The sequence below is a fragment of the Staurois parvus genome, unplaced genomic scaffold (assembly GCF_062004578.1).
Source record: "Staurois parvus isolate SC_StPar_1 unplaced genomic scaffold, SC_StPar_1.0 ptg001051l, whole genome shotgun sequence".
Taxonomy (NCBI): Eukaryota; Metazoa; Chordata; class Amphibia; order Anura; family Ranidae; genus Staurois; species Staurois parvus.
Window position 1 is genome coordinate 4,403,873 of NW_028318847.1, and position 22,734 is coordinate 4,426,606.

The 22,734-nt window shown below is 41.3% G+C and overlaps 1 protein-coding gene and 1 long non-coding RNA gene across 2 annotated transcripts; one reads left to right on the forward strand and one right to left on the reverse strand.

Annotated features, from left to right (window-relative positions):
* The first annotated feature begins 353 nt into the window (after positions 1-353).
* Positions 354-20,961, forward strand: OVOL1 (ovo like transcriptional repressor 1). Its single transcript, XM_089658087.1, has 4 exons — positions 354-1,471; positions 5,786-5,958; positions 8,840-9,014; positions 20,276-20,961. Exons 1-4 carry the CDS (start codon positions 1,372-1,374, stop codon positions 20,569-20,571), a joined length of 744 nt encoding a protein of 247 aa, XP_089514213.1. The 5' UTR covers positions 354-1,371; the 3' UTR covers positions 20,572-20,961.
* Positions 4,669-16,067, reverse strand: LOC149440855 (uncharacterized). The gene is made up of 2 exons (XR_016307483.1): positions 15,920-16,067; positions 4,669-5,926 (listed from the first exon to the last, which is right to left on the reverse strand). It is a non-coding gene; the product is annotated as an uncharacterized LOC149440855 (long non-coding RNA).
* Positions 20,962-22,734: the final 1,773 nt, after the last annotated feature.

Sequence of the window (22,734 nt, forward strand, 5' to 3'; positions counted from 1 at the left end):
TAACTGTGAGTGCCACATACTTTTTGTATTTTTACATTCTATGAAGGTTTGGTGCATTCTACAATTACATTCTATAAAGGTTTGGTGCATTTTTTTTAACTTCTGAAGGTCCTGTAATATGTACAGTATAAACAGAAGAGGTGGATGGAAGATGTGTGTCCCCATACTTTTTGAGGATTTTTGGAGGAATTTAAAAGGAGACAATACATTTGGATTTTATCTTTGTGCATTAGAAAATGTCATTCCTGTACCTTGTTATGTAACAGTAGTATGTAAGAGCCTTTTATTTCACAAAGCTGATAGCCATGTTTGTTTGCAGGAGACATTACTGAAATGTATTAAGAGATGACAGTGCTATGCCCCACATACAAATACTATGCAAGTGTGTGTCACTGTTTTCACACCACAAACTCACACACCCTTCTAACAGGCTCATGCACATACTCCTACCAGAGCTACCTGATTCTCATGTGGCAATGTGTATGCAGGTCAGGGTGTGGGTCCTTTTTTTCTCCCACCCAGAAGCCATGTCCCCACCTTACCAATCTTCATCTCCTCCCTGAAGCGTTTCCACCTCACTCCAAGCAGTTTACAAACCGGTCGAACAGGTCAAAAGAAGATGATGACAAAAAATAATAATACAGAAGTGGATCCTCCCCCCCACCGTTATTTCACAACTGGTGCCTTCTTCGCAGACGCTCATACTTCATCTATTCACGTTTGATCTTTGGAAGAATTCAAAGAGGAGAACAGTTCATAAAGATTTTGGCAATATACCTCCTACCATTTCAGCTTCAAATTAATTGGATTTTACATCAGTTCCATGTTGACCTTTAGAATACTTCCATCAGTCTGTACAGAAAGTTTGGATCAGGTATCTTTGAACCTGGTAAAATTTATGGAATTGGAATTCATCTGGTCACTTTTCTTTGCATTTTACCTATGACTGAGAAGCATGGTTAATCAAAATGTTGGAATTTAAGTTCTGAAACCGTCGTCTAGAAGATTGCCAGGGACATATTTCTACAAAATTCATTTCTGGACTTTTCTATAATTCGATTTTACACTTTCAATCACAAGCAAGTTCACAGTATTGGATTATGCTACTAAATCTTTACAATTGTTATAAAGGGAAATTGGCCAATTTTGGAGGATAATGGATTAGATGGATTGTGTTGGGACAATTGTAAAAAAAAACTTGATCCTAGAAATTTCTTAGCATAGATTTGAAAACATTTTGGATTATCTGACATTAAAACAGGAATCAGGTGTGAAGCTATAAAGCCTCTTTAAGCAAATTACAGTACTGAAGCTGCAACTGTCAACGAGTCAGATTACCAGATACGTCCAGGAGATCTCAAGGCGGACAATATGCCCAGGGCATTTCTGGTGAAGAAGTCCAGCCTGAAATCAGGAAAGAGAAACTGGGGAGAAGTGCCTGATGAGGACAGAGGAGAGCTGTATATCCCAGGTGAATCATCTATTCTCTTCCTCTCATTTAACATTAAGTATCCCATAGCTTGGAGAACATAATTTTATAATTAGTCCTAGTTACCTTTAATGGTACAGATCACTGGTTAAAGCTTTTGTTGGTGGCTTGTTAAGACACTTATGTCTTGACAATGTTCTATTAATCACTAAAGCTAGTAACTGCATATACTGTTTGACAGTTACACTATGTACAAACAAACAGCCGGATATTCATGCTGTTTCACTATCACATGATTGTTAAGCTTAAAGTGACACTAAACTCTAGTTTTACAAAAGTCTACTCAAGTATGTATTCACAAGAAAATATCTTCTATTACTCTCAACCTCCTCCAAATTGTTTTCTGCATTTGTCAGACTTCATGTTAGAGGGTGGTGACATTTGTTCTCCATGGTCCCACTATATGTAGGTAAGCAGCTACCCTTTCTTGATCACTTCTGAGATGGACCATGGGCTATGGGATTTGTAGTGCGCATAGAGCAGTGCAAATGACTGCAAATAATGTGCACTGCTCATTCCAAAAAATGGGGAGGGGGTAAAAGAAGGGGTTCAGGAGCTCACAGAGGATGTTGCGAGGGGCAGAAAAACACAGCAAGAAATTATATAATGAAGGATAGATTACAGGGCCATTAAGTAATGGATATGCATGGATTATTTTTGGAACATAAGGATATTGTTTACTGTGACTTTAACTAGACATTAAACTAGTGCTAAAGCCATAACCTAGAGTGCAGGCGGGGGACCCCAGAAGAGGAGGATTGGGGCTGCTCTGTGCAAAACCATTGCACACAGCAGATAGTTATACCATGTTTGTTATTTTAATTAAAAAAAAAAAACCCTGAAGGTTTAATGTTACTTTAACATCACTGTGATGTACTAATTTAAAACTGTTGTGAAATGTGTTGTATTCTAATAACTGTATAGAACCAATACATCAGTTATAGTATTCAGTGTTTGTTTTTTTTTCTTGTTTTTGTTACCTTTATATGCAGTCCAAACTGTTAAGAAAAAAGTGACAGTTACATGATTTAGAACAAAGTATACCACTGCCAGTTGCAGTGTACTTATAGAAACTTTGTGTGTGTTTTTACAGTGGAAAGGTAACTACTGTAACCATTTTAACAGTGTTAGGCCAGCTTCACGCTGTTGTGCTGCAGTTCAGCGCAGCATGTGTGTATCTGTAGTTTTTGCATGTTTTCCAGCGGTTTTGGCCGCAGTCCCATTAGACTTTCTATTAGGTTGTGTGTTTTTGGCTCATTTTATGAAAGCGCAACAAAAGTACTGCATGCACACATCTTGGTGCACTTGCAGAAAAAATGTGCAACCTAAAAGAAAGTTTGGGGACTGCAACTAAAACCACAGGTAAAATGCACAAAAAAAGGATATACCCATGCTGCTGCCAAATCGCAGCACATCAGTGTGAAGCCGGCCTTATACTTTGATCCAACTCCTGTTACTATAACTTTTTCTGAAGGGTTTGGCTTGCATACAAATAAAAAATCTACCACCTTCTTAATCAATGGCTCCAGACCCTGTGCTCAGACTATGAGGCTTCTGATGCCTCTGCAAGGCACAATCCACCTAAGAAAATGTCTTACAGCTCAATTCATGTGATTTAATAAAGGAAGACCACATTTTGTTGACCTAAGAAGGGAAGGGGTGGTGCTACAACCTGTCAGCCAGCTTTGGGAGGAAGCAGACAAGCGGGTGCCAGATCATCAGCCACACTACTGTTAAAGCTTCATTCCTCACAAACTGATCGGCACACCAGAGAGCTGCAGTAAAGTTTTCCCTTTATTAAATCATTCACAGGGATAAAAACTCACAGAAAAGTTGACGCGTTTCTGCCCAAAAGAGGCCTCTGCCATTATGGCCCTTTGGGGCAGAAACGTGTCAATGTTTCTATAAATTTTAGTCCCTGTGGATGGATTAATAAGATTAAGATTTTACTGCAGCTCTCTGGTGTGCCGATTGATTTGTGTGGATTCAATTTTGTTGACCACCTTAGGTGCCGACTTTTTCTCCAGTGCATTAAAAAGCTGGTGAAAAGATTAATCATATTAATTCTTAATATTATCCTACCTGCTCTGATGACAGTTCATTGAAAAAGGATTAATGTTATAAGTTCTTGCGCTTTGTATATTCTTATTGAACTTTTTCCTACCTAACTAAAGTTCGCTTACTACTTTCAAATGTGGATTTGTGGAAATCACTAAGGGGTCTAAGTTTAAAGTGGAATTCCAGGTTTTTTTGCATTATAACATTCGTCCAGCTATGTATGTGTCCTATTTGGCTGATCCCTTTGGAAGATGAATATCAATGTAGTAGGCATCACTACTACAGTGATTGCCACTAGTTTCTGGGTCTCATGTTGAGCGCTTGCCCTCCTGCTTAGTAAACACAGAATGTCCGTCAGTTGTCATGGGCCCAACTCAAAGAACAGTTTAGCTCAGCTTGTAGAAAAGAGTGACAATGCTGCATCTGAACTGAGAGCTGGTGCACACGGGCCGGCTGAGCACATTCAGTGTATTTTCCGGTTTATGTCCTCCCCCCCCGGAAGCCCAGGTGCAGCACACAGCCTGTCATTGACCTGAAAGGCTGTGCCACTGTTCTTCTGCATCTGATGGTGCAAGCATACAGAGTATGGGAGAACTTTTTGCATAATTGCATTTTCCCATACGCTGTACTTGTGTTTATGATTGCACAGTCGTATAGGCAAACACAGTGGTACATAGCCGTTCATTTCAATTACATAGCTGCATCTGGGCAACCCCCTGGGTGGAAAGAATATCCCAGGAAACACGTTGAATGGGCTCAACCAGCCCATGTGCAAAAGCCCTTTGAATGGAAGGTCACCCTGAAAAAGAAAAACCTGTAGGTATAGCTTGCTGGTATTAGTTATTTAAACAACAACATTCTCAATGAATGCAAAGTTTTTTCTTATTGGGTGAGGTGGCAAAGAGGGGTGGTGATGTTACAGTTCTGTGCCAAATGAGCGACCTCCTGTGTTCATTAAGCAGCAGGGCAGCCACTTGGGACCCGGAAACTAACAGTGACTGCAGCAGCAGTGTGTACTACAGTGATTTCCAGCTTCTGTGGGAATTGGCCAGGTATAGGACATGCATTAATTAGATTGGTCCAAGCTGGTCCTTTGTAACTTTGCACAAAATATCCATACCTGTAATTCAGATTTTACTCCATCCAAGCATCATATGCACAATGCACATTGAGTTTGTGTTTTATGTTCCTTGTTCTGGACACATTAATATGGATCCTTGGTGGAACCAGGAACAGGAATGGATGTGACAGCATTAGGGTGCTTATGAGGTTCAGTGCTATCATTAGATCTGGGTGTTTGGGGAATGCTAATCTGACATTCAGAAGACCCACTGTGTACCTATTATGAGGCCATAGTATGCTTAAAGAGGTTCTTCAGATGACAAAAAAAAAAAAAGCCAGCAGCTGCTGACTTTTAATTAAAGGACACTAAGCTGTCCAGGGATCAGTGATATCCTCACCTGGATCAGTCTTCCGGACCCCTGCACTGCACTGTTTACTGTGGGAAGCTGGTTGTGACTACATGTGGCTTCACAGCTGGGTCCCCACTGCGCATGCATGAGTCGTGCTTTACTTTGTGAATGGAACCCCAACCTACTGGGACACGGGACATGTTTCAGGATATTGCAGGTGGGGGGTGGGGTGGAAGAACTTCCAGTGGAATTGCCTAGGTGATTCCTTTGGGGTGGGAGCGGGTACTGACAAAACTAGGTACGTTTTCTCCCCCCCAAAAAAGTTTCAAAAGTGGTAGAGGAGGTGGGGGGGGGGCATAATGCGTAACTTCCCTTTTGAGGTGAAGTTTCACTTTAAGCCTAAGGGTTGGAATAGCCATTCAACTCTGCCTGTGTCTCTAGTGTAATTATGTATATATTTATATCCCAAATCCAGGTTATAAGGGCTTTAAGAAATTAATTCTTTTGCACCAACACCATATTTTCATGATCAAGTTCTTGTCAATGCTTTTGAAAAAGTTGTGTTTGTACAGAGAAAATATACATAAACCCAGACAGACCAGTCATTGAGCTCCCTGCCACAGATGCATAGAAGAGACTGAACAGTAACTTAACATATGAACTATGTACTGGCTATGTGTCTTTGAAGGTAAATGTTCTCACATATTGCCAGAATGATGACTCCCATTGGATGAGTCGGGTGAATCTGCTGCAAATGTTTCAGTTCATCCTCTCACATAGTTTGTTCACCTTGTGTAAAGTCTCCATATTTATTTTTCATCTGTAGTGACCTTTCAGTATGTTGCCCGAAAGGAAGTTGAACCCGAATATGATAACGAGGTGGCTCTGGATCTGTCTCTTCATCACATTCGCTGCTTGGCAGGACCTTCCCCTTATCGAGGGACAGAGAGGAACATCATTCAGTTACCTGAAATGCAAGACCAAAGGCTTTCAACACAGGTAAGAAGGGAATCAATATGTCTATATTTTAGAATGGGACTGAGCAGGTTGTGTGGGAATAGACCAACTCCCTCAGTAGTATAAGCATCTCTTCACCTAGAACTTTCCTAATGCATCTAGGTGGCATCATGGAATTGTGAATGTCCATAGGTATGTTTTTATCCTTCTTGAATTCCTGCAAAGCATCCATTTGCAAACAGCTCACATGCAAATAAGTTCTCTCCGTTCATCTTATCTCAGCCACTTTGTCACTGCAGGCTTAGATCACCAGGGGAATGGAGTTTATTAGCTTACACTGTAAAGAATCAGCGGACGTTAAGTTGTGGCAGTGTCTTTCTTCCACAGCTAAGCACCTGGTCACAGGATTCACCTTGCCTTGAACAAGCCTGGACTCTTCTGAATACAGCAGGATCTGTAGGCAACCATCTCTTTCAGGGTTTACATACGTTATCTTGTATTTTCTTATTGCTCCACTCCTTAACATCCCCTGGGCCACAGGCCCTATCTTCATGAGCCTCCAACTTACATTTGTTGCTTGGGAAAGACTCCTTTTTGGAAAGAAATCCAGTTATGCAATCATGCAAAGAATGCCTGTCAACTCTTGCGTTTTGTGCCAACTATTCGTTCTGTTTCTTAACAAAGGTACACAGAAAGGTACCACCACCATAAGTTTTTGGTGCGGGTACATTTACATTGCATGTATTGCTTAGAATTTTGGCTGCAATCTACTGTATCTATCTCAATGTTATTTGACAACAAAATATGGGCCACACTCTCATATAGGCATGTATTATATAGAGCTCTGGTTGGTTTAATTTAGCCTTGGTCACCTACTTGTTTAGCAGTTTCAGTGCGATTGTTTGTCCTTCTGTGACCTTTCCAAGATTCCTTCTTTCCTTCCTTGAGATTAATTTTCCATGTAGCTTCTGGGGAGTTTGATGTAGCTTCCACATTCTCATTACTGAAGCAACAGCTCTGTCCTGGACATTCAGATATTTGCATATTGCTTTATATCCTTTTCCTAAGATTTTCATTTGTATTACTATATATTTCGTAAATGGCAAAGACTTTTCTTACTGAAAAAATTGTAAAGTCACAAAATATAAGTAATGATGCCAGATACTTTAGAAAAGATACTTCCTGCAATAGGAAATGCTCAAGTACATCATGGGAGATTGCTTAGTTGTCATGAGATGGTAAATGAAAAAAAGTGAAAAATTCAGTGCCAAAGATTATTCTACCAAAATACGTTGTGGTGGCATTAATTGTGAATGCCACTCCAATGCCTTGCAAAATAGAACACAATGCACATGGACTGCAGTGCACCACAATGCACATACCATGTGTTGAGGTGCACTGTGTTTCAAAAAAGAAGGATCATGTACAATTTTTCATGTATTGTGGTGCATTGGCATGTGCATTAAGAGACTGCATTGGAAAACTTAAGTGTGAATGGGTCCTGAAGTCATACACAAGCTTTGAACAAGACATCACACATTTCTTTAGATCATTACCTTATGTCTGTGGGTGACCAAGGATAGCAGATCTGCTAAGTGCTGCAGAGCACTCAACAGTGCCGAGACAAGGTCATCCAGTGCCCAGGGCAAAGATGCCAAACTGCGCCCTCCCTCCCTGGCTTGGGGATCCTATGCCCAGCGGTCGCTCGCTTGTCAAAATATCTGTCGCTGTTACTACTGCTGTCAGCCTTGTAAAAGGAGGAAGGCACCCCCATCTCTACAGTAAGCCATTGTGACCAGGGCAGCAACCCCTCCCGCCCAGCTCTTTTCCTAGCCCTGGCACTCAATACAAGCAAGCAAGGTCAGCCCTGCTACTCTAGCAAATTTATGTGAAATTAATGTAGAGGGTAGGAGATTTGTAATGAAGCCGGAAACTGTTGGTTCTGCTTATCTTGGGGGAAACCAATAGTGGTTTTCTGTTATGGCCAATATATTGTTTTCTCCCAATGATGCCTGCTAGTGTATGTAGGCAGGACCAGCAGACTGGAGATCATCACCTCATCTAGGCAGAAAACAGACAGGTCAGATGCCTGTCATCTCAAGACTATGGGTAGCCTAATTCAGAGATATTCTTTAGATTCACAACAAAGAAATATGCTTTAGATCAAAACTGTAGCATGGCAGAGGGTCAGACTCTGCGTTTGCCCTTCTCCAGCACTGATAGCTCTGCAATCCACTGCTGCTGCCATCTTCATCTTGTCTGGCATCAGGGAAGCCAGTGATGATAAAAACCAACTCTTTAAAAAGAACCTAAACCGTGGAAGCTCTGGACAAAAAAGGCAAGCAGAGAGAAAAAGGCTAGTCACCAGTATGGCCTATAGGTTCCCTGCAGCTGATTCTTTCCCCATTACTGCCCTACAATGCTGTGTTTTGCATTGTGTCCTTTGTGTTGATGTGGCCTTGGTAGAAGAGCTTTATTTCTTCATGTCAGAGCCTGCTTCCCCCTAATGACAGATGTGGACAAATAAAGCACAGATCTATAAAATGAATGAAGCTGAAGTAAGCAGATCCTTACACTGCCAGTCTTCAGGCATATCTTCATCTCCAGCATGGCGAAATGTGATCAGCACCATAGTGACATCATCAAACCTCACTCCATATCTCATGAGACTAGAGGCAGATGACCTCAGAATACAATTAGCATTTCTTGATGCTCCCTATAACATAGTAGGGCTTTACTTTTTGAGTTCAGGATCACTTTGATTTGATCAAAATCTACTTAACAGCAATTCTTAAAAATATTAAACATTAACATGAAACTTTTGTAAGAATGTTGTGAGTGCCTTGTTGCTTTGGTACTGATGTAGACAAACGCATACAGAGAATGTTGTTTTGTAATGGATATTTCCTGTATCTCACATTAGGAGGAGCAGAGGATGCTGTTCCGCTGTACTCTCTGTGACAAAAGCTTTTCATACCAGCGGATGTTGAATCGTCATATGAAATGTCATAGTGAAGTGAAGAGGCATCGATGTGAACATTGTGGAAAAGGTTTCAATGACACATTTGACCTCAAAAGACATGTCCGTACCCATACAGGTAAGAACAACATAAATGACAAAATAGAAGGGAAAAGGGGAAAATAAATATAGCACTACAAAACCACATATCATTGCTTTTTATGTCTTACATATGCTGTATTTAAAGTGTTACTAAACCCAGGACCCTGCATTCACTATATCTGGTCTCCCACAGTACTTAAAACATGGAAATGCAATTACTTTAGTAAAAATAAACTGCTAAATACCTTTTCTCATCAGCAGTTACAGCAGTCTTGTGATTTCAGCAGAGCACAGGTTAAAGATTGTAGGAGGAGTTTTCTTTCTGCTCTAGGAGGATGCAAAACCTCTGATCCTCTGTCTGGACAGTGCTGATTGGCCCTGTGCTGATCACATGCAGTCTCCCAAGAAAAAAAAAACCTCTCTGGCAATACACACTAAACTGAGCACTTCCATGTGGCTACGGGTTCAGTCTGTCTTATCAGGTGGACATCTAACCAAGAGGAGGGGGAGAGAAAACAGGATCAAGACCTTTTTTACACAATGCAGAGGATTAACCCCTTAGGTTCCACAGTGAGTATAACAAACATGCTTTACTGTATATACAGACTGATTTTACTGTTGTGGGTTTAGTAACATTTTAATAATTTCATTGACACCTACATTTTGATACAGTTTTTTAATCATATCACACATTTCTAGCCCTGTACCTTACTTTTATGAATAATCATGTTTCATGGTACTCAGAAAGTGGTACATATGGATTCCTGGCATCACTGATTTCAAGGTCAAATCAGTAAAGCCGTTTTTAATGCTTGGATTGGTGGACAGGCAACCAACAGATCAGCCTATAAAAAAAGGCTGCCGGAGTCAGGTTCAAGTTCAACCCACACAACAAGGTTTGTGAATTTCTATTGTTGCCTTTCACAGGGTGAATGTAACATTTTCTAACTTTGGTCATTAGGCCTCAAGCACAGTGTACATTAACCACTTCACGCCTAAGGGTAAAACAAATCTAAATGCCTAAGCACAATTTTGCAACGATGACATGTGTTAGTAAAACCGTACATATCATCACAACTACTTTGTACATCCAGGTGAATTATACCTTGTTTGTTTTCAAGACAAATTGGGCTTTCATTTGGTGGTAAATTGTAATGGATATCTCTTGATTTTTTTTTCATTATCAAAGGAAAACAGGCCCAAAATAATAAAAAAAAATTTTTTTTTTTATTTAGCTGTCTTTCTTGTTACTACCATAACTTACCACCAAAGAACAACCCAAAATAAATTCTCCAGCTCTTGACGATCGCAGCGATACCATATATGTGTATGTTATTTGTTGTTTTTACCCATAGTACAGCCCAGAAACAATAGTGCATATTTTGTTTTTGTCTTTTTTTTTTTTTTACCTAAAACACACTGACACTGACATTGACACTAACTGATACAGGGGCGGACTGATCATTTGGAAACTCGGGCACTGCCCGAGGGCCCAGGTCAGTAGGAGGCCCCATGAGATGCCCCTGGTACCTTTTTCATAGTCTTTTTTGAGTTTGGGCAAGAACACAGGGGCCCCATGATCCACTATTGCCCGGGGGCCCCATGAGTTGTCAGTCCCCCCCTGCACTGATACCAATTTTTTTTAAAACATCCTGACCTTTGATCCTGACCTTTTGACCTTGACCTTTGATCCTGACCTTGACTTAAACACTAACCCTGGCATTGAACTAGATCAAAACTTCGTCTAGGTATTTTTTCTTTCTTTTTTCTTTTTTTTTTAATATTTATTTCTTTTTTTTTTATATTTATTTCTTTTTTTTTTTTTACAAACATTTTTTTTTAACAAACATTTTTTTCCCTCTATGCCAGGAGTTTGAGAGATACAATATATCTCTCTCCTCCATTCATAGAGAGAGAAAAAAACAAGGGGGCCGGGCTGTACAGTGATTGCTCACTGTGATAGCCAATCAGAGGCTATCACAGCGATCATGTGACCCGGAATTGAGAGTCCCGAGTTCCAATCGTTAGAATGGGACCCAGTGCTCTCAGTGCTCCGTGCGGCACGCTCCCAGCACAAAGACAGGTACGCAGTTATGCGGCACCACAGAAAAAAGCCCAGTTCTGTGAGGTTGCATATTTGTGTTACGTCGGCGGCAATTGCCTTTATTTCTGCCTGTAAACGCCACTCAATGTCCATGCACCCATAGGCGTTTAGAGGCCACTGCCAGCACATTCAGGAGCAGCAGAAAAACACGTGACGCACCTAAACATGTGTAAATGCTAAGCACGTTTAGTATACACTATAAACTATTATTCTGATCAGTGAAGTGAACTAACGCCCAAATGCTTGACTGGCCTAAACTGATCTAAACACACTTAAATGTGTTTACAAAAATAGGCCTTTAGGCATGTTTTTAGTGCTGCTTTTCTCCTGCCGTGAGAAAGGCATACAAGAGAGCTAGGAAGACACCCAGAGTGCATGAGGCTCAAGAGAAAAAGTCTTAACATTCATTCAGAAGATTTAAAGAACACTGGACTAAAAGAGAAAATAGCTTAAAACCAGGACCGCTGATAAGGTGGTACCACCAGTTCTTATGTACGGGGCCCAGGTCAGTAGGGGGACCCAGGTAGCAGGGGGAATCGTATGTGGGCAGGGAGGGGGATCAGTGTGTGTGTGGGGGGGGGGTAATGGGTGGAGGTTGTGATAAATACTGGAACTAATCCCTTGTATAGCTCCCTCTGCAACAGCTAAAATTCAGCATCTTCTCTCCCTCCAGCTGGCTTTCAGCTGTTGCAGAGAGAGCTATCCAGGGGATCAGTTCCAGTAACTGCCCCACCACTGTCATGCTGATCACCCTCCCTATCTACCATCCTCTTCACCCTGCTGCCTGGACCCCCCTGTGTGCCCCCTTCCCTATGAAGCGTTACCGGCTCCCTCCTATCCCTCCCACCAGCACATAGGGATGTTTTAGGATGGAGAACAGGGAAAGTGCCGGTAAATATGTAATTTATCACCCCATTCCTTTCCTGAATGAACAGAATGAGTGATTGGTACCGATAAACTGTGTTTAGTATGCTTCAGTTTAAGAATGAACAGGAGCCTCTATACACAAAGGTTTCCATTCATTCATTGTCCAGAGCAGCTGCAGGGAGAGAAATTTATATACACTGTCTGTGTTTGGGGCCGTACATCTCCATCCATACGGCTGTCAAATTAGGACCTGCGGCTGTGTTCATACAGTTTCTGTGCCCTCATAGAATAACATAGGCTGCCTACAAACAGCTCCATCCACAAAAAACACTAATTCACACTGTACAGGCCACAGCACCCATTTGATGAGCTCCAAGACCTCATTAACACATACAACTTTATTAATTCAATACAGTTTTATCTTTTTGATTTAGCAGGACTTTTGTAAGTTATGTCGTGTTTGTGTCTGCTAATAATGATCTTAGCGTATTTTTAGTCAAAATATTGTTTTGATAACTGGGGGGGCTGTGATTTTAACCGCAGCCCTGCCTAAAGCTATAGGCTAAAAAAATTCGACCAGAAAAGGAAATAATATGAGGCAGACCTGTGCACTGTGTACACTGTGTATGGAGATATCAGCACTCGCCAATGACAGTGTAATGATTCAGTTACTGCAAATGGTGAACTGCTATACAGAATTAAGGGGAGTAATAGTGCCCTATCATTTGGTTCATTGGAAGGAATAGTGTCCCATCGTTAGTATCAATGGGAGGAATGGTGCAGCATCATTGGTATTAAGGAAAGTAATAGTCCCCCATTGTTGGTATCATTGGTAGTAATAGTGCCCCATTATTGGTATTAAAGGGAGTAATAGTGCCCTATTGTTGGTATCAATGGGAGGAATAGTGCCCCATCATTTGTATTAAGGGAAGTAATAGTTCCCCTATCATTGGTATTAATAGGTGGAATAGTGCCCCATCCTTGGTGTCAGTGGGAGGAATAGTGTCCCATCATCAGTGTCAGCGGGAGAAATAGTGTCCCATCATTGGTGTCAGTGGGAGGAATAGTGCTCTATCATTAGTGTCACTGAGAGGAATATTGTCCCATCATTGGTGTCAGTGAGAGGAATAGTGCCCCATCATTGGTGTCAGTGGGAGGAATAGTGCTCCATCATTGGTGTCAGTGAGAGGAATAGTGCTCCATCATTGGTGTCAGTGGGATGAATAGTGCCCCTTCATTGATTTCAGTGGGAGTAATAGTGCCCCATCATTGGTATCAGTGGAAGGAATGGTGCTCCATCGTTGATGTCAGTGAGAGGAATAGTGCCCCATCACTGTTGTCAGTGGGAGGAATAGTGTTCCATAATTGCTATCAATGGGAGGAATAGTATCCCATTGTTAGCTTCAGTGAGAGGATTAAACCCAAAAGCAAGCATTTATTATACTTCAGCTTACAAATACGTAGATGTGATGCCTGCAGTAGTTTTCTTTTTCAGGCATTTTTTCTTTTATTTTCATTTAGTGGTCTGTCCAGTATATTTGTCCTTTTTCAACAGAACAAGCTCTCCTGCCGTGCAGTGCAAGTTTTATGTGAAAGTTATTGTGTCTACAAATGGTGGAATATATACTGGAATTTTTTTTTATACTAGTAATAGCGGTGATCAGCGACTTAGGGGTTAACATTGGGGGCAATCAAAGGGTTAACTGTGTGCTGTTTTACTATGTGTGTTGCGTGTGTTTTACTATGTAAGCATGTTGCTTTGTATTGCTTCTGCTATGCAGAGCAATACAAAGCAGCATGCTGGTGCTGACAGGGGAGAGGTCTGTGTTGTTTACATACAGACCTCTCCCTTGTCAGTGTTCCTTGGCAATCGCTGTGTGCTGGCGGGGAATCTCCGGCCGGGACCCAGTGATCGACAGCTGTAGTTGCCAATGGCAGTGTGGGTAGGGCGATGCAGGTAGGTACCCGGAAATGCAAAGTCACGTATATATATATATATATATATATATATATATATGTGATTTTGCGTAGCCCTGCCGCCCTGTAGCAGTAGTTCTGCTATAGGGCTGCGGGGAACCGGTTAATTCCACTTTAATGCGGCCTAGAGTCATTGTCAGATAAAGTACATTAACCTCTTTGCTCCAGTGCCTCCCGACCCTTTAAGAATTTCAGAAGCTGGGATGCGGGGCAGGCTTTTAGGGTCATGTGACCGCCGTGATTCGCCGTTATGGCAGTCACATGATCGGAAAAGGTCCCGATCGAAAGGGGAGATCGGGACCTTTCCGGGAGTCATGGACATATGAGCTGGGAGCGCGCAGGATGCACGCTCTCATTACATATGTATTTTCTAATTGCACGCAAATATGCGGGCACTTGGCGCCAAGGCCCAGACGACAAGAGACCGCATATTTGCGTGTGATCGGCGTCAAGGGGTTAAGCTTAGTGTAAGGGAGATCATACATTGTTCAAATGTAAGCCTACATACACATTGAGGAAAATGCTAAAGTTAAAGCAGTATTAAACCCAACTGTGGAACTTTGCTCTATCTGATAACTGAAAAAATGTATGCCTTGTATGTACCTTTTAGACTTTTGAAAATGGCGGAATGCTGGCTCCGGCCAATGAAGTCACTCACGTATGCACACTCCACTCTACATTCATGGCACTGTGCTAAGATTGCAGAGCCGCGATGGTGACTTCCTTGTGCATGCCTGGGAGTGACATCATCACAGCCCAGACAATTAGGTGGCCGGAACACATGTATCATGAAGGAAAACTGAATCATATTGTGCTAATATGTGGTGCATACTGGCCCATTATGGCATCAACCACCTGGGGCCCATTGAAAAAAAATCCCGGTGTTTAATACCACTTTATTAATGTGGTAGTAAACTGGACAAAAACAAAAAACTGGAGGTTTATGCCATCATTTTCTAGTATCACAAGCTGTGATTATTATTATACAGGATTTATATAGCGCCAACGGTTTGCTCAGCGATTTACAATATAAAGGGAGACAATACAGCAACAATACAGTTGAATACAAGAGGGTTAGGAGGACCCTGGGAGCTTACAATCTAAAAGGGAGGGGCTGGTGGTACAAAAGGTAATAATTGTGGGGGATGGACTGGTAGGAGGAATAGAAGATTCTGTTATTAGCTGAAGGCAGTATAGGCTTCCCTAAAGAGATAGGTTTTCGGAGATAGCCTAAAAGTGGGCAGAGTAGGTGATAGATTGGGGTAGAGAGTTCCAGAGGATGGGGGAGGCTCTGGAGAATGTCACTACACTCTGCATCCTACAGCACACTCTGCTCCCTGAATGAGGAGTGTCACTGTACATGCGTGAGTGGCGTCATCGGCTATTGCCAATGTAAAAATCTCCTAAATGGTACATGTTTAGGAAATATTCATCAGAGGCATCCCTAGGGTTGGTGTCACCCGGTAACACTTGGTGACACCCCCTCCGACGATCCCTGCAGAATGGATCAGATCTGCAGATTGAGAATAATTATTATTATTATTATTATTATACAGGATTTATATAGCGCCAACGGTTTGCTCAGCGCTTTACATTATAAATGGATCAGACTCCGATCCATTATGCTCAGTCCGCAGATCTGATCCATTCTGCGGGGATCGTCGGCTTGCTTTACAACTTACCTTTTCGTGGAACGGGTCCGGTGTCACCCCATGCGGTTGGTGTCACCCAGTGCGGGCCACACTCCCCGCACCTGCCTCGGGACGTCAGCAGGGGCGGACTGACCATTTGGAAACTCAGACACTGCCTGAGGGTCCGGGGTCAGTAGGGGCCCCATGAGATGCCCCTGGTACCTTTTTCATAGGCTTTTTTGAGTTTGGGCAAGGACACTGGGGCCCCATGATCCCCTATTGCCCGGGGGCCCCATGAGTTGTCAGTCCGCCCCTGGACGCCACTGATATTCATTGCACAGGTGAACCTGATTGTAAGCTTACCTGTATATACCTGTTCACATGCAGAGTTGACTACTGCGTAAGGCTTGGTTCACATATGTGCAGGTGGTCCCGCTGCAGATCCGCACAAAAATCTGCAGCCGCACCACCCATACAGAGGACTGCGCACCCGCGGGCAGGTGCCATTAGTTCTGGTGACATCCTCCCTTGCTAATACTCTAACATGTTACAAGAGTGACATCTACTGGCTATGTGGATGTACAGAAATTAAAGAATTCTGAGTCATGAGTGCTTGTAAATGAATTGAGAGACTTTTCATTATAACCAATATTTCCTGTAGAAGATTTAACTGTTCAATAGTTAAATTTACCTCATAAATTTGGGCAGATGTGGGATTTGTTTTAAAAAGATACATAAATTATGTAGCCTATTTTGCACAATATTTGCTTTCAGTTTTGCTTCATTTTGATAGGTTTGATGGGGTTAAAGTTATATTAAAGGCATGCTTTAAAAAAAAATAAAAGTCATACTTACCTGCTCTGTCCAGTGGTTTTGCACAGAGAAGCCCTAATCTTCCTCTTCTCAGTTCACCCATCTGCGTTCCTGGCCCCTTCCTCCTGCCCCCAGAGCACGCAGCTTGCTATAGGGGCATCCAAGCAAGCTTGCTCCCAAGCTTCTGCTCTGCGTGTCCATTCACACACAGAGCTGCAGCTCGGCTCTGCCCCTCTCTTTCCTCATTGGATCACTGTCTGTGATTGCCAGCAGTGGGAGCCAATGGCTCCCTCTGCTCTCAAAGCCAATGAGAAGGGAGAATCCCAGGAGAGCACATTTCTGGATTATGATGGGGCTCAGGTAAGTACAGTTGTGTTCAAAATAATAGCAGTGTGTTGAAAAAAGTGAATCAAGCTCAAAATCCTTCTAATAGCTTTTATTTCCATACACACAAATGCATTGGGAACACTACACATTCTATTCCAAATCAAAACATGAAGAAAAATATATCAAATTTGTGTTGTTCCTCTAAACAAATTGAAGAAAAGTGAATATTAGACTGTTCAAAAAAATAGCAGTGTTTGTATTCTTCTTTACAAACTCAAACATTCACTATATAAACTGAAAAATGTTTGAAGATTTTGCTTTCCTTTGAATCACTTAATGAATATTTAGTTGTATAAGCACTGTTTCTGAGAACTGCTGTACATCTGTGTTGCATGGAGTCAACCAACTTCTGGCACCAGTGAACAGGTATTTTAGCCCAGGATGATTGGACTACATTCCACAGTTCTTCTCTATTTCTTGGTTTTGCCTCAGAAACTACATTTTTGATGTCACCCCACAAGTTTTCTATTGGATTAAGATCCGGGGATTGGGCTGGCCACTCCATAACGTCAATCTTGTTGGTCTGGAACCAAGATGGTGCATGTTTACTGGTGTGTTTGGGGTCATTGTCTTGTAGGAACACCCATTTCAAGGCCATTTCCTCTTCAGCATAAGGCAGCATGACCTCTTCAAGTATTCTGATGTATTGAAACTGATCCATGATCCCTGGTATGCGATAAATAGGCCCAACCGTAGTATGAGAAACATTCCCGTATCATGATGCTTGCGCAACCATGCTTCACTGTCTTCACAGTGTACTGTGGCTTGAATTCAGTGTTTGGGGGTCGTCTGACAAACTGTCTCCGGCCATTAGACCCAAAAAGAACAATCTTACTTTCATCAGTCCACAAAATGTTGCGCCATTTCTCTTTAGGCCAGTCAATGTGCTCTCTGGCAAATTGTAACCTCTTCAGCACATATCTTTTTTTCAACAGTGGGACTTTGCGGGGGCTTCTTGCAGATAGCTTGGCTTCACATAGGCGTCTTCTAACTGTAACAGTACTCACAGTTAACTTTAGACCTTCTTTGATCTTCCTGGAGCTGACTGTTGGCTGAGTCCTTGCCATTTTGGCTATTCTTCTATCCATTCGAATGGTAGTTTTTCACTTTCTTCCATGTCTTTCAGGTTTTGGTTGCCATTTTAAAGCATTTGCGATCATTTTAGCTGAGCAGCCTATCATTTTCTGCACTTCTTTATATGTTTTCCCCTCTCCAATCAACTTTTTAATCAAGGTACGCTGTTCTTCTGAACAATGTCTGGAACGACCCATTTTCCTCAGAATTTCAGAGAGAAATGCACTGTAACCAGCATGTACAACATTTGCTGCCTTCCTTCCTTAAATAATGGCAATAATTGCCACCTGTTTTTCAAAGAATGAATGACCTCACTAATAGAACTCCACACTGCTATTATTTTGAACATGCCCCTTTCAATTAGTGATTCAATGACACAGAATCAGCAGCATGTCATGACTGTTGGGTCTGTTGGATTTCTATTACTCTACTACACCTGCTAGTAAATTATTTGCCATGTAGAAATATCATTTCTACCAAAAACAGTGAGTGATCAGGTTAGTGATGACTGACTGCTATTATTTTGAACACAACTGTATTAGGGGGACTGCTGCATGAAGGTTTTTTACCTTCATACATAGAATGCATGAATGTAAAAGATCCTGAGCCTTTAGAACCACTTTAAGTTTTTTGGGGGAAAATGTCAGAAAGTCTTCATAGATCAGTAACATTTTTTACTTGATTTTCCTGTATTAATTTAAATTATTACAATATTTTCATACAACTTTAAGAGAACTTCATTTCCCCCTCTCTTTTTTTTTTCTATCCCTTCTTACCCGGTATGCAGCACTGTCGTTTCCTCAACCACTGGACTAATTTGTCCTCATGTCCAGTGTTGGGTCAGAGGCTTTTTATTGGACTTGATGATGTTAGAGTACCTGTGACTACCAAGGCAAAGGGAAGAAGAGGCTGTGGGGTCGGTCTTACAGCCTGGAGCGAAATTTGTTGAAGTGGAGAGTCAAGAAAGCGAAATTGCTTTTTGCGGCCTCCTAGACTTAAACGACCATTTAAACCTTGCAGTGTGGGGGCAGTCCCAATGTGAAGGACAATTTTTATTTTTTCTGGAGTTCAGCTTTGAAGGAGAAGTAGGACCAAAGCACTGTCGGATGACATCACTGAACAGGTCCTGGCTCTGGAGAGATGCCAAACTTTAAAGTTGGGATCCACCGTGATTCCTGACTGGCAGTTGGCTCAGCCTCTTAGCAAGCGGTATATTTGCGCACCTGTCTTTGCGGCGCTCTCCCAGCAAAAAAAATGCAGTGTCACTGAGAGTCCCAGGTCCCGTTCTAATGACCGGGACCCGGGACCTGGGACTCCCGATTCCGGGTCACAGGATCGCTGTGATAGCCTCTGATAGCCAACTATCACAGTGATCAGTCACTGTACAGCCCGGCCCCCTTGTGTTTTTTTCCCTCTCTATGAATGGAGGAGAGAGATACATTGTATCTCTCTATCTCCTGGCATAGAGGGAAAAAAATGTTTGTAAAAAAAAAAAAACAGAAATAAATAAATATTAAAAAATAAAATAAAAAAATAAAGAAAAAATACCTAGATCAAGGTTTGATCTAGTTCAGTGCCAGGTTAAGTGTTTGGGTCAAGGTCAGGGTCAAAGGTCAAGGTCAAACGTCAGGATTTAAACAAAAAAATTGGTATCAGTGTCAGTGTATTTTAGGTAAGAAACAAAACAAAACAAAATGCGCACTATTGTTTCTGGGCTGCACTACGGGTACAAACAACAAATAACATACACATATATGATATCGCTGCGATCGTCAAGAGCTGGAAAATTTATTTTGGGTTGTTCTTTGATGGTAGGTTATGGTAGTAACAACAAACACACAGCTAAATTTTAGAAAATGATTTATTTTTTTTACTATTTTGGGCCAGTTTTCCTTTGATAATAAAAAAAATCAGGAGATATCCATTATCATTTGCCACCAAATGAAAGCCCAATTTGTCCTGAAAAAAACAAGGTATAATTCACCTGGATGTACAAAGTAGTTGTAATGATATGTACGATTTTGCTAACACATGTCATCGTTGCAAAATTGTGCTTAGGCATTTAGATTTGTTTTACCCTTAGGGGTGAAGGGGTTAATTTACATACAGCCTCTTATGAAAGTACCTAGTGCTACCAGCAGAAGATAACTATCAGGAACAGTGGTGTATAGAATATGGATCTATAGAAAGAGCAGTAACAGAACAGCTACACAGAAGTCACAGCTACACAGGGTCAGATTTTATAAAAAATGAGGTACACAGAAACACAACCCTGCATTATACACAAAGTGAAAGTGGAACGTACACATTATAGTATGTAAGGTAGGATGTGCATTTGTGCCAGCACAGCACTACAGATGTTAACACTCTTAACATGCAGATAATTATCTGAAGCACAGTGTTTACACAGACTGAAAACTTTTCTACCAATTTTGTTTTCTGTAGGTGTTCGCCCATACAAATGCCACTTGTGCGACAAAGCCTTCACTCAGCGATGCTCACTGGAGTCACACTTGAAGAAAATACATGGAGTGCAACAGAATTATGCCTATAAGGAACGTAGGAACAAACTCTATGTTTGTGAGGACTGTGGATTTACAGCAGACAGCCAGGAAGCACACCTTCATCACATCCAAAATGTACACCCCAACAGTTCCCTAATCCAGCGTGCCTCCAAAAAATTGGCTGTCAATCTGCAAGATGATGTTAGCCCCTTGCTACACAGTAGCCATATTATTTGAGCAATTTTGCTCTGCATAGACATAATCGAGCTTTGGAATCATTTCAATGGAACTGCTAGTCATGGACATTATATTAACCAAGAACTTTGCAAGAGGGAAAATTACACCCAACACTGTCTATGGCTGATTACCAGTTCAGAAAAATAACGATTGTCTATCCTATCTGTATAAGAAAAATGCATCCATTTCTCTCAATGATATGATTAGACAAGAAAATCCTGAAGTCATTACAAAAATAACTATGTTAAAGGGAAAGTGTATTACTACTGAGCACTCATTTTTATTATTACTACAGTATTTACCTTAAAGTCATTTTGATGGAACTTTTACATTAAATGCTTGCTTTTGTATGTGTTTGTTATTGAATTAAAGGTTATTTAAACCCATAAACTCTCAGGCTCCCCCCACATTTTCACTTGGTAATCATACAAATAATACTGCCTGCCCTAAGAAGACTACACTAATTCTACTGCATCTATTTAGGAAATAGGGCTTCTTTCCCTATTTGGACTACAAACTTTTTTTTGCTCTTCATCAGTATTACATAGATGTCAGAGGAATTTGTTATTGGAAGGAAGATAACCTTATTTGTGATTTTAGTAGAATTCACAGGAAGCTCCAATCATTTTTGTCTAGATGTTCAAAACAGCATAAATGCATACCTGGAAAGAGAAGCGCAATACTTGAAGTCAAGGCGTATTTGACACACCCAGCATCAGCTATGGCAGTTTAAGGTTTACAAAGGAAGGGTAAAAATTAGCTTGAAAAGTTTAGGTGAAAGATATCTAGGACATAAAATAGTTGTAGGGATACATAACATACAAATGAGATGCAAGTCCTAGGGCCCCCTCATCATATTGTGGCTCTCGAGTTCTGTGTAATAATATAATCATGCTGAAGTATGAATATATCAAAGATCAATGCCCAGAAGTAGCAGAATGTGTCATTTTGGAAGGCTTAGGCGAAAGAAAGCTATTGCATAAAATAGTTGTTGGGATACATGCCATACAAATGAGATGCAAGTCCTAGGGCTCCCTCGTAATATTGTGTCACTCGAGTTCCTGTGTAATATTATAATCATGCTGAAGTGTGAATTTATCAAACATCAATGACTGATGGTAGCAGAATGATGCAGGGTAATTAATAGGGACGTTGTGGATAGGGAGGATCAGAATGAGATACAGAATAGGTAGCAAGGGTATCTGGTAAGGGCTAAAAGTTGAAAAGTGGAGGGACAGGAAAAGAGAAGGGAAAGTACACGAATAAGGAAACCCTGATTAATACATTTGTGACCACGTTGGATACAAACGTGGTTTGGAAGGAATGTACAGGTAGGTTCAAAGACAGAAATTAAAATTGTAACGGAATGTACATGTTCAGTCAGTAGGCAATCTTTTGATCTCGTCTGTACAGAAAAATTCAGTACAGTAAAACAACATGTAAAGAAACTTAAGAGTGTGTGTTTTTCATGAGCTAATGAGGATCTCCATTAACATAATATCAGCCTGTTTGATGCACAGGGGTGAAGAGGATTTCCACAATACTGGGATGCAGGAGTGTGCTGCATTGGACAAATGTCAAAGGACTGATTTTTGAGTTATGATAGAGAAGAAAAACTCCTATGGATAGTTCTATCTGTAATTGTTAGGGTTATCTCACATACGTCTATCCAAAAGTTGCTAAAGATCAGACAAGACCGGAAGATCTGTAACAGATATCCAGCACATTGCTGGAAAGGAAGGGTAGATGACATGGAGTACTGCTGGTGTACAGGACCAGTGGGTAACAATTGCATAGCTGGATTCCTGTTATTTATTGCTTATAGAAGACTTGTAGGACATGGTAAGACACATATATTGTGCCTATGATGACAAGGTGACACTGTGGTCCTTCTCCCAGTGCTCCAAAAATTGCACTGGGTTCTTGAGAAAGTAAGAGCATGTCAGATCAGTCCAGCTGTTTAACGTTCCTATTCAACTGGAATAATGCACATGAGAATTTAGCTGGAGTCAGCAGTGATCACAGGAAACAGCCATCTTGTAATATTTGCATTATGCCTTGAGAGGAAAACACTGGATCCATTGCCATTTGGGTGGGGGACAACCAGGATGAGTGGCTTAGAAAATATTTCACACACCATTTTTTCTCCTGGAGGCCAAGAAG

Excerpts from the sequence above, each read along its gene's own strand:
- OVOL1 (XM_089658087.1), top strand. The coding sequence starts at position 1,372 with ATGCCCAGGGCATTTCTGGTGAAGAAGTCCAGCCTGAAATCAGGAAAG. Across the intron at positions 5,959-8,839 it reads ACCAAAGGCTTTCAACACAG|GAGGAGCAGAGGATGCTGTT; the intron begins GTAAGAAGGGAA and ends ATCTCACATTAG. Across the intron at positions 9,015-20,275 it reads ACATGTCCGTACCCATACAG|GTGTTCGCCCATACAAATGC; the intron begins GTAAGAACAACA and ends TGTTTTCTGTAG.